This window comes from Ursus maritimus, unplaced genomic scaffold (genome assembly GCF_017311325.1).
Source record: "Ursus maritimus isolate PB19 unplaced genomic scaffold, ASM1731132v1 scaffold_25, whole genome shotgun sequence".
Classification (NCBI taxonomy): Eukaryota; Metazoa; Chordata; class Mammalia; order Carnivora; family Ursidae; genus Ursus; species Ursus maritimus.
In genome coordinates, this window is record NW_024425008.1 from 37,836,497 (window position 1) to 37,849,290 (window position 12,794).

General features: G+C 36.5%; 1 protein-coding gene across 1 annotated transcript; it reads left to right on the plus strand.

The window, feature by feature from the left end:
• Window positions 1-11,043: 11,043 nt before the first annotated feature.
• On the plus strand, window positions 11,044-11,798 carry LOC103672629 (60S ribosomal protein L12-like). The gene has a single exon (XM_040641280.1). It carries the CDS (start codon window positions 11,158-11,160, stop codon window positions 11,599-11,601), a length of 444 nt encoding a protein of 147 aa, XP_040497214.1. The 5' UTR covers window positions 11,044-11,157; the 3' UTR covers window positions 11,602-11,798.
• Window positions 11,799-12,794: the final 996 nt, after the last annotated feature.

Below are 12,794 nucleotides of genomic sequence, written 5' to 3' on the forward strand. Positions count from 1 at the left end.
GATATCTGTGCACGGTTTACAGCTCCCCTCTTCGTACCTCAATACTCAGCGCTGGAGATGTTCATTTGTAGAGTTCCAGATGCATCATCCTGCGTCTCAGGCTGATTCCGTGGTTGTTTAGGCTGGTCTGGTACCTATCCAGCTCGACTCAGGGGACCGGCTGAAAAAGGGGTCCCCTACTCCTCCACCATCTTAACTCCCAAGCCGCAACCTAAAATCTAATAATTGTCTTTTCTTTAAATATCTTGAACAAAAGTTATTTTACATCTTATTTGACATTAAATGGCATGTTAGTTAGACTCCTCAGATGTAATCAACAGATAACCCAACTCATACAAGCTTAAACACAAAAGGAACCATAGGTTTGGCTTCAGGTCTGATTAGAACCATAGGCTTTGTTACACCAATATACTCACTGATTCATGTCAGTTTCTCAAAGAAGCCTTCCCTTCCTCCCATAGACTGTTAGGCTATCTTTCATAACATTCTGCATACCTCCTTCATATAACATTACAACTTTAATTATACAAGGAATTCTATGTGTACTTTAATGTTGTATCTGCCACTAGACTGAAGGTTCCAGAAGAGGAGAGATCAAGTCGGCCATATTCACTGCTGTCTCTAAAACACCTAGTACAGGATTTTTCACATAAGAATACTACATAAATTTTTGTCAAATAGATAATTAAAATTCTTTTTGAAAACTACTAGAATTTATAAGCAATAAAACCTAGGGAAATATGCCTCAGAAATTGTCATTAAATTTTTTATTGAATAATGAAGCAGTCTCTTCTACCCCATATAAAAAGAAAAATTGTAACTATGCAGTGAGTCTTCTATATTAGGAGAAAAATTAGTCTTTTCTGGAAGGTACAGGTGGCCTAAAACAGAACAAGGATTATAGAAAATACACTGAGGGTTAGCTCTGTTGAGGTATACCACTGCCATTTTACTTCTAAGAGTTTTCACCAATCCATACACACAGTTGCATATTTTCTGGTTTAGATAACAAGGAAGAATGCCAAAAATGCTGTATAAGAGAAATAATTCTTTTATTTAAATTTAACATGTTTCATGATCTGTTTCTTCCTGTTTGTAAAATCAAGACCGATCTAAAATAACTATTTGAATTTCATGGGAACTTTCATGTATTTTCCTTTAGTTCTTAAAGGAAATGGCACTTCAGAATTAAGATCATCAGAGGCTAAGCCTGGTGGATGTATCAATTGTAAGTACTGACATAATGTAAAACTATTTGTATTCCTGTTTTTTGTCATTTATTGCTCCTTGTTAGTTATGAAAATTACTTTGACAAGGGAATGCTGAAGGCTTAGCAATTTTTTCCAGGACTTCAAATATAGTTACCTTTTCTCTGGGCTATCAATATATGAGAGATGACATTTGATGGTCAATGCTTACCACATCTTTGTAATTTAAGAAATGAAATTGGATGCAAATACATGTATTTTTATTATAATGTTAATAAGCATGGATTTATAAACTACTAATAAGAATCCTTTTGTAATGTCTCCAAATTCTATATTGTAAACACATAAGAAAAATAACACAAAATGTGTCCAGATTTACTCTTATAAGCAAATGGTTCAAATATGTCATTATTTTTATTTTTTCTATTGTAAGTCAACTATGAGAACTGCTACAGGGTGGGTTATTTTAGAAAACAGTGGGTCAGCTATTACCAAGGAATTAGAGGTAAAATTTTTATAATGCATATTTTCAGATTAACATACTATCTATTTAAGAAGGTGATACTAAATTTAGTAAATGTTAATGTGGTAGCTTGAAAAAATGCCTAATCGTTGTTTTCTAAAGTGAACTAATTTTTTTTCATGAAAAAATAGTACAGTATCCTTTGCTATATCTCATCTCACTGTTGTATTAAGATATAGGATGGGGCGCCTGGGTAGCGCAGTCGTTAAGCGTCTGCCTTCGGCTCAGGGCGTGATCCCGGCGTTCTGGGATCGAGTCCCACATCAGGCTCCTCCGCTATGAGCCTGCTTCTTCCTCTCCCACTCCCCCTGCTTGTGTTCCCTCTCTCGCTGGCTGTCTCTCTGTCACATAAATAAATAAAAATTAAAAAAAAAAAAAGATATAGGTCACCTGGGTGGCTCAGTCGGCTGGGCCTCAACTCTTGATTTCAGCTCAGATCATGCTGTTGGGGTCAATGGATTGAGCCCCAGGACAGGCTCCCTGCTCAGCATGTCAAGTAAAGGCTGATTGGCCTAACCTAGGTCATGTGGTCACTCCCTGATATCTTGATCGATGGTTCTACCAAGACTGCATGGAGTCAGGGGAAATAGTTTCTAAAAGGAAAATGAGATTCCTGTTCTGAAAGAAGGGAAAATAGATTATAGATAAACAAAAACACCATGTCCATGACAATATAGCATATATACTTTCTTGCTAGTAGAAACTTTTTCCAAATGAACAGCAAGCATTTTGTCCTTGTCAGAATTCACTCATTTATTTAACAAGTATTCAACATGTTCTATATGCTAGGCCATGCAAGATGTAGGGAATCCCAGAATAAGCAAATAAAAACTGGTTTCCATATGATGCAAGAAGTACAAAAAAGATCCGTCTGGCAAACTGAGGAAAGAAGAGATGTAATGAACACTCACTCCTCTACACTCTGTCAGCTCTCCTTCATCCCCACATTGACTTGAGTTCCAGGGTAGCTGTTGCTGATAACACATAAGACGTACATTTCAGCCATGCCTTGCTTGTCCAGAAGTAGCAAACTGGAGGTCTGAGGGTCTTGTTAATCTTGCACAGTGTTATAAGTAATTGCTAAAATCAGGACAAAGGAGAAATGACTAAATGCAGTGTGGTATCTGGATTAGATCCTGTTTCAGAAAAAAGGATATTAGGGGGACAATTGGTGAAATTTGAAGGTATGCACATGAGTTAATACTGTTGTATCAATGTTAATTTTCTGGTTTTATTTTTATTTTTTTTAAAGATTTATTTATTTGACACAGCAACGGCCAGTGAGAGAGAGACAAGCAGGGGGAGTGGGAGAGGAAGAAGCAGGCTCCCAGCAGAGGAGCCTGATGTGGGGCTAGATCCCAGAATGCCAGGATCACACCCTGAGCCGAAGGCAGACGCTTAACGACTGAGCCACCCAGGCGCCCCAATTTTCTGGTTTTAATCATTGTACTGTGATTATATAAGGTATTAACATGAATGTAAGTCTAACATTATTTTTAATAAAAGGAATATTAATAAGACTTCTTCTTTCAAGCTTCTCTTGCAAAATGGGAAGGTTTGACAAGATTATTTTGATGGAGTGAATGATTTTCTAAAAAAATAATTATCAAAATTGACTCAAAAGGAAAAACAATCATGTAACAAGTTGAGAAGTTTATTAAAATTGGCCTCTATAAAATGTGCCAGCCCTTAAGGGTTTTAATGGTTGTTACTACCAAACTATCAAAAACAGATAACTTGATGCTTTTTAAAGTGTTTCTGGGGGTGCCTGGGTGGCTCAGTCAGTTAAGCATCTGCTTTCGGCTCAGGTCATGATACCAGGGTCCTGGGATCAAGCCTCACATCGGGCTCCCTGCTCAGCGGGGAACCTGCTTCTCCCTCTCCCTCTGCTGTTCCCCTTCTTGTGCCCCGTCTCTCTGGAAAAAAAAAAAAAACCATACAAATTATTTTTTTTAAAGCAGGAGTGGCTATATTAACATCAAATAAGATAGACTTCAAAACAATAAAAATTACAAGAGACAAAGAGGCACATTACACATGATGAAAGGATCAATTCATTAGGAAGACTTAATCTTAAATGTGTATACACCAAACGACAGAGCCCCAAAACTATGAAACAAAAACTGGTAGGAGAAATAGACAAATCCATAATTGCACACCAGGGACTTAAATATCCCACTCTCAGCAATTACTACTAAACAACTACTAGATGGCAAACTATAAGATCTGAACAACACAATCAACCAACAGGATCTAGCTGAAATATACAGAATACTCTGCCTGCAACAGCAAAATATACAGTTTTTTTATTCTAGAGCCCATGAAACATGTACCAAGATAGACCATATCCTGGGCCACAGAAAATATATCAACATGCTTAAAAGAACTGAAATCAAACAGTATATTCTGTAACCATAATGGAGCCAGAGTAGAAATCAATAATAGAAAAAGGTTAGGAAACTCTTCAAACACTTGGAAATAAAATAACACACTTCTAAATAATCCATAAATCAAAGAGGAAGTCTCAAAGAAAAATTTAAAAATACATAGAACTGAAAGAAAGTGAAAATACAACATATGAAAATATGGGGGATGCAGCTAAAGCAGTGCTGAGTATTAAATGCTAATATTAGGAAAAAAAGATCTTAACTAAATAATTGAAGTTCCTACCTCAAGAAACTAGAAAAAGAAGACAAAATAAATCTAAAGCAAGGTGAAGGAATAAAATGATGAAGAGCAGAAATTAATGTAATTGGAAACAATAGAAAAAAATCAATAAAACAAAAAACTGGGTTTTTTTTTTTAAAAAACCAATAAATTGATAAATCTCTAATGATACCAACAAAGATAAAAAGAGTGAAGACCCACATCACCAATACTAGCAATTAAACAGAGACTATTACTACAGGTCCTGCAGCCATTAGGAGGAAATAATTATTAGTTGGATTCTCCAGAGAAACAGAACTGATAAGATGTATATGTATAGAAAGAGACTTTTTTTAAGGAATTGGCTCATGTGTTATGGAGGCTGGCAGTCCAAAATCTGCATGGTGATCCAGGAAAAAGCCAGTGCTGCAGTTCAATTCTAAAACTACCAAGTTGAAAACCCAGAGAAGAGCCAATGTTGCAGTTCAAGTATGAAGGCTAGGGGCCCAGGAAGAGCTAACGTTGTAGTCCAAGTCCAAAAGCCATCTGGTGCAGTATTTCTCCTTGGTCAGAGGAGACGAGTCTCTGTACTATTCAGGCCTTTAACTGATCGGATGAGGCCCAGTCACATTATGGAGGGCAATCTGCTTTAATCAAAATCTACCAATTTAAATGTTAATCTCATCCAAAAACACCCACAGAGAAACATCCAGAATAATGTTTGGACAAATATCTATGCACTGTGGTCCAACCAAGTTGACACATAAAATTAACCATCACAACTATGAACAACTTTATAAACTTAGAAGAAATGAATGAATTCCTCAAATATCACAAACTATCAGAATTCAACCAAGATGAAGTAGAAAACCTCAAGTCTGACAACAATAAAGGAAATTTAGTTTGTAACTGAAAAGCTCCCCCAGGAGTGCCTGGGTGGCTCAGTTGGTTAAGCATCTGCCTTCGGCTCAGGTCATGATTCCAGGGTCCTGGGATCATGTCTTGTATTAGACTCCTTGCTCAGCAGGGAGCCTGCTTCTCCTTCAGCCTGCTGCTCCCCCTGCTTGTGCTCTCTCTTGCTCACTCTCTCTCTCTCTCTCTCAAATAAATAAATAAAAATCTTTATTAAAAAAAAAAAGCACCCCCCAAAGGAATCATTAGGTCCAGGTAGGCTCACTGGAAAATTCTACGAAACATTTAAAGAATTAACACCCAGAGGCGCCTAGTGGCTCAGTTGTTAAGCATCTGCCTTTGGCTCGGGTCATGATCCCAAAGTCCTGGGATCAAGCCCTGTGTCGGGCTCCCTGCTCAGCAAGAAGCCTCTTTCTCTCTCTTTCCCTCTGCCTGCCACTCCCCCTTATTGTGCTCGCTCTCTCTCTCAAATAAATAAATAAAATCATTTAAAAAAAGAAGAAGAATTAACACCCATTGTACATAATCTGTTCTAGGAAATGGAAGAGGAGGAAACATCTCCCAACTCATTTTATAAGGCTGCTATTACACCAAAGTTAGACAAAGACAGCACAAAAAAAAAAAAAAAAGAAAGAAAAGAAAAAAAGAAAAAGAAAGCAAAAGACTACAGACCAAATCTCTCATAATGGGATTAACAGTCCCATTAATTTCAGGCCTGAGAGTTTATTCCATAGAAATAAATCCATCAGGATATAAAAACATATAAGCACTTACTGAATTTGTTCTTAGTGGCAAAACTCAGAAACAAGTGACTACTCATGAATTTGGTAGTGATAGAATAATTATGATATATAATATACATCTATTAAAAATGAATTAAAGCTATACCAATTGATTTGAAAGAATTCTCACAAAGTTGAGTAAGGAAACAAAGTGAAAAATGTGTGTAATATAAATCCCCTTTTAATAAAGGGAAATAATGACAAAAACTCTTATGTGTTTGTGAATATATGTGTGTATGTACATGAGTTTGCATACATTTTTATGATAACATAAGGCAGATGTTTAACCAACTGAGCCACCCAGGCATCCCTGTTATCTCTTTCTAGTATTTTACTTTATTTTTTTACAAATTAGTTTTTTATTAAAAAACATTGGAACCATTTATTTTCATAGTAAAGAATTTTGTGCATGTTCAATTTACTTCAATTTACTTGACTTGTCTACTCAAATACAAATATATTAAGTTCAGAGTAAAAAAAAAGGGCATAAAATTCCTTCTATACCTAGTATGTTGAGAGTTTTATCATGAAAAGGTATTGAATTTTATCAAATGCTTTTTCTGCATCTGTTGAGAAGATCGTGTGATTTTTATTCTTCATTTTATTAATGCGGTATATCACATTAATTGATTTGCAGCACTGAAGGCCTGGGGGTGTTGGATGTTCTCCTCACTCTGCCTTCTCCCCCCGCCCCAGGAAGGAGTCACAATCTCTCTCTGTGATAAGCTGTGCCAGGTTTGGGGGACTGATGCCAAAAAAGTGAAATTGCTCTTCTTACCTGTTTTACTGCAGCTGATCTCAGGTTTTTTACTTACCTGGGATACTGCAACTTCTTAACTGAATTCTGGACTTCTCATAAAGGTATTTTGTAATTTATGTTTTTAAATCTGTGTTGGTTGGGGGGTGGGAATGAGAGCTAGGACTTCCTATTCTGTCATTTTGATGTCACCTGATCTCTATTTTACTTTAAACCTACTCATGTCATTGTATTTGAAGTGAATTTATTCTATACAGCATATTTTTGGATGATGTTTTCTCGGCCACTCTGCCAACCTCTGTCTTTTGATTGGTGTATTTAAACTATTTCCATTTAAGGGAATAACTGATATGTTGAGGATTAAGTCAGTCATTTTATTGTTTTCTGTTTGTTTTTTCTGTTTGTCTTCTCTTGCCTTCCTGTGAGCTATTTGAACTTTTTTAGGAGTGGGGTTTTCCCACTGATGTCTGCCTGGAGTGGGGTAGGTATTGCCCAGTGTTAAGGAATTCAGAGGTGAGTGATCACTGAAGATGACTGAGTAGGGAAGTTGTGAGATAAAGGTGATCTTAAAAGATTAATCAAACAGTGGTGTGAAAGTTGAAATGAAAGTGATAGAAGACCAGAAACAGGAAAATTAGTTAGGAAATAATTGTAATAATTGAGTAGTTTTTATGCAAAATCTGAAGAGTGACTAGAAGTGGAAAAGACAGGACAGATGAAAACTATGAAAAGGAAAGAATTGAAACAACTTTCTCACTTTTTCTGTTTTTAGGACCTTCAGTTCTTTGGCTAGGGGAAACAGATTTTTCATGGAAGTGTTTTGGTTTTGGTTTTGGTTTTTGCCTATGCCTGTTCATGGTTTCAGTTTGGAGGCTTCTGCAGTTCCTTGTCCGGGATATGTGGGAGGCAACAAGGAAACTCAGGAATTCATCACTATGTTTTTCCTCGAGTCCTGAGGTCCCTGGGCAGTTTACTATCTTTCAGAGTCTTCCTATCTTTGTTTGTTGTGTATGCCCAGGGTTTTTTAGTTGCAAGGAGGAGGTCCTAGGAGGAAAAAAAATACTCCATCTTGGCAGAACTGGGGTAGATGTATTTTTTTTCCTTTCTTTTTCCCCTTTTAAAAAAATAGGCTTTATTGTTTTAGGGACGTGTTAGGTGCAGAATGGTACAGCTAAATGGAATGGAATGGAAAATAGTTTAGCAGTTTTTTTTATAGAAGTAAATGTAGTCTTACTATATGATCCAGCTATTGCATCTCTTGGTATTTCTGCAAAGGGATATATGTATTTTAATAACTGTTTCTAGATTGCTTTAATGTGCACTCAGTAGGATGTAATTGCCTCTGGCTTTGATGGCAAATTCCAGTGTTAGAAAAACTTCAGAGGATATACGTATTTTTTTTCAGTACTGACAAATGAGATAATTAGGATAAATAATATATTAGGATAACCAATATATTTAAACATTCCTTTTTTTATAAGCATTGTTTTATTAATCTTCACTTGGGAGCACATTCACATAACATGCACTAAATCTTTTGTTAATACTGTCTTTGTTGTTTTACTCTGGGTGCATAACATTCAGGAAAATAAATAGCCTGCTCTTTTTAACTCATTAGAATAGAAATATTCTGATTCTCATTAAGATTAGAAGAAAAACACAAGTAACAAGAAACAGAATGAAATAAATATAGTCATTTCATGGATATTTGCACATTTTCTCAATGAATATAAACTGTGCTTTAGGTTATGCAGTTCAAGTACCCAGTCAGAAGTATGGTACCTGAAATCAAGCTATGTAATGAGAGAAAACGTTTCTGCATTCACTGTTTATTTAAAACAAAACAAATTACACACACATATCTATATATCTTTGTTTCTATATCTATATATAGCCAAATCCACAAAATCACCTAGAAAGTGTTTATCTTGTTTGAGATTCTCTATAATAAAGTGAATTCAATAGGTTAAATAGGAACTAGAGGAAGGAAGGAAGGAAGGAAGGAAGGAAGGAAGGAAGGAAGGAAGGAAAAAAGAGAAAGAAAGAAAGAAAGAGAAAGAAAGAAAAAAGGAAGGAAGAAAAAGAATCTATTCATAATGATTACAAAATCCATTAAATATTTTGTAATAGATAGACTAAAAATGTGTGCAGTCACATGAAGAAAACCAGAAAACTTAATAGAAACATAAAAACCTGGAATAAATGGAGAGAAGTTGCTTATTCTTGAATGAAAAAAATATAAAAAATATAAAGATCTTAATTCTCTTGAAATAAATCTATAAAGTACATGGGATTATGAAATTCCAACAAGTTTTTTTCAAATAATTTAGCAACATGTTTTAAAGTTAATTTGGAAAAATAAATGGATGAGAAAACCCAAGAAACTTTTGAAACAGATGAAAACTTATTAAAAGAATATAGTTAAAACATGTTCACATTAGTATAGAAATAAATCTCAGGGGACAGAGTAGAATTATTATAAAGAACACATCTAAATTCCTGGGCAAAGGATTGAATAAATGTGGAAGGATAAGTGTTAAGGAATTCAGAGGTGAGTGATCACTGAAGACGACTGTTTGAGTAGGGAAGTTGTGAGATAAAGGTGATCTTAAAAGATTAATCAAACAATGGTGTGAAAGTTGAAATGAAAGTGATAGAAGACCAGAAACAGGAAAATTAGTTTGGTAATAATTGAGGAGTTTTTATGCAAAATCCGAAGAGTGACTGGAAGTGGAAAAGACAGGACAGATGAAAACTATGCAAAAGAAAGAATTGAAACAACTTTCTCACTAATTGGCTGTGACAGTAAAGGCCTCAATGATGATGTCTAGAGGAGGAGGAGCTGAAGATATTAAGGAGGAGAGAAGATAGTAAATTCAGACTTTGGTATATTATACTTGAGATGGTGATGATGACTCATGAGTCTAGAAGGCAGTTGGAGATAGATGACTCAAGTTTACCCCTGAAAGGGATAGGGCTGATAATATTTATTTCTCACTCATTCCACAAAAGATTGATGGATGGGGATACATATAAATTTGGAAATCATTCACTTGGAAGATGATTGGAATTTATATTTAGGTTTTGAGTAACTGGTTCTATGAGGTAGAAGCAGTAAGCAGAAGAGAAGACAGAGTTGAGTGCTGAGTCTGAGGGACTACTCATGGTTAGGGAGTAAATAAGCAAAGAAGAGTCAGAATGGGTAGTCAACAAAGTTAAAGGACAGTCAGGATAATGCAGTAGAATGAAGGCCAAATGCATAGAGAGTTTCAAAGAGGAGGTTGTAGGTGACTTTAAGAGCTATAGAAAGGTAACGGAAAATGAGGACTTAGAAGTAATAAGGAGGGGCCCCTGGGTGGCACAGTTGGTTAAGCATCTGGCTCTTGGTTTCAGTTCAGGTCATGATCTCAGGATCATAAGATCAAGTCCTGCATCAGGCTCTGCACTCAGTGTGGAGTCTGCTAAGGTTTCTCTCCCCCTCCCTCTGCCTCTCCCTGTGCTTGCTTTCTCTCCCTCTCTCAAATAAATAAATAAATCTTAAAAAAAAAAAGAAGTAATAAGGAAACCACTTATGGCTATGGAAAATGTGGTTTCAACAGAGTAATGGAGGTGGAGTTATAGGATGATGGCTGGGTGCTGATGAGTGCTCAAAGGATTTAGACTACATACTGGTAGTAAATGAAAGAAGAGACTTTAATTCAATAAGCATTAATTTGGTACTAACTGGTAGTCCTGTACACTGAAAACTAAGAAATATTTCACAGAGCAATTTTAAAAGACCAAAATAAGAACAGAGTTAAGTACCACGGTTATAGATTTAAAAGCTCAATTCTCTTAAAGTTATAGATTCAATTCAATCCCAATCAAAATCTCAACGGGATTTTTTTTTTTAGAAGTTGACAAGTTGATTCTAAAATTTATGTGGAAAAACAGAACCCAATCTTGGGAAAAAAATCAAAATTGGTGGATATATACTTTCTGATTTCAAAATTTACTGTCAAGTTACAATAATCAAAACAATGTGATGGTGTCGTAAGTAAGGACAAATAGATCAGTGGACCAGAACAGGAAATCCAGAAATAAACCTTCACATATGTAGTCACTTGATTTTTTTTTTACAAAGATAGCAAGGGGGTTGTCTAATAAGCTGGTGCAACAGGGAAAAGAAAGACTTCTCAACAAATGGTACTACAGCAAAATGGTAAATATATGTAAAACATGAACCTCAACTCCTACACACTTCACAAAAATTAATTTGAGATGTATCATTGACCTAAATATAAAAGCTGAAACTATAAACTTAAAAAAAAAAAAAAGATTATATGGCTTATGGCTTTTGGCTTTTGGCTTTTGGCTTGGAGGAGGCAAAGGTGCAACTATCTTCGGTCATCCAGAATCCAGGTTCATCCAACACCAGCTGCCTCCACCATGCCCCCTGAGTTCGACTCCAATGAGATCAAAGTTGTGTACCTGAGGTGCACTTGTGGCAAAGTTGGTGCCACCAGAGTCTGCCCTGGCCCTGAAGATCGGCCCATTGGGTCTGTCTCCAAAAATGTTGGTGATGACATCGCCAAAGTGACCAGTGATTGGAAGGGTTTAAGGATTATAGTGAAACTGACCATTCAGAACAGACAGGCCCAGATTGAAGTGGTATCTTCTGCCTCTGTCCTGATTATCAAAGCCTTCAAAGAACCACCAAGAGATAGAAAGAGACAGAAAACCATTAAGCACAGTGGAAATACCACTTTTGATGAGATTGTCAATATTGCCTGACAAATGCAAAACCGATCTTTAGCCAGGCAACTCCCTGGAACCATTAAAGAGATCCTGGGGACTGCCCAGTCTGTGGGCTGCAATGTTGATGGCCACCACTCTCATGACATCATAGATGACATCAATAGTGGTGTAGTGGAATGCCCAGCTAGTTAACTACAAAGGAAAATATTTCAATAAAGGATTATTTGACAACCTGACAATCAATTTGACATAATTTGGGGGGAAAAAAGATTTTATATATTTATATATGTATTTAGAGAGAGTGGGGAGGGGCAGAGGGAGAGAGAGAATCTCCAGCAGATACCACGCTGACCGCAGAGCCCAACACAGGGCCAGATCTCATGACCCTGAGATCACAACCTGAGCCAAAATCAAGAGTAAGACACTCAACTGACTGAGCCACCCAGGAGCCCCTAAAACTATAAACTTCTAGAAGAAACGTAAGGGGATATCTTTGAGAACCTGAGTTAAACAAAGACTTATTAGAGTACACAAAATCATTAACCATAAAAGAAAAACACTGATAAAGTAGACTTAATAGAAAATAAAAACTTTTGCACATCAAAAGACAACAGTTAAGAAAATGAAAAGGCAAACCACAGTGTCCCTGTTATCAATTTATGGCCTGTTACCTCCAAATTCACCCTTCTCTACATACTCTGGGACATTTATATATTTTTCCATTGCCACCTTTGTCAGTAAAGGACTTTGGTATGCTGGTTCACAGACTCCTATTTAAGCTTCAGGCTCCTGCAATATTTTCAGCTTCTCTAGCACCCATGTGCTATAGTGCACAGTGGCCAGCAGCACCCAGTAGCAAGCAGCTTCACTTGGTACTTCCCTCAGGCAGTTTTGTAGCAGAGTGCTCCAGTGAGACATCTCCCTATGAACAGCCTTCATCAGCACGCTAGAGGAATATTTCTAACAAGTTCTACTGATGTGGCATCACAGTGACATTCCTGTCGGCCATTTGGTAAGCATAGCCAGTGCCTTCAGCAAGATCTGCCTCTCGGCTCTGGTGGGGCTTCTTCCTTGGACACTTTATCTCAGTCCTAGGGATAGTATCTGCTCTTTATAACTACTATTTCTATAGTCTTTAAAGCTATTTTTATTTTTCACTGGCCAATCTTTTGTTCTTCAATCTCCTGTTATTTTTAAGAATTCTTAAGTATATTAAACTTTTCCTGTTC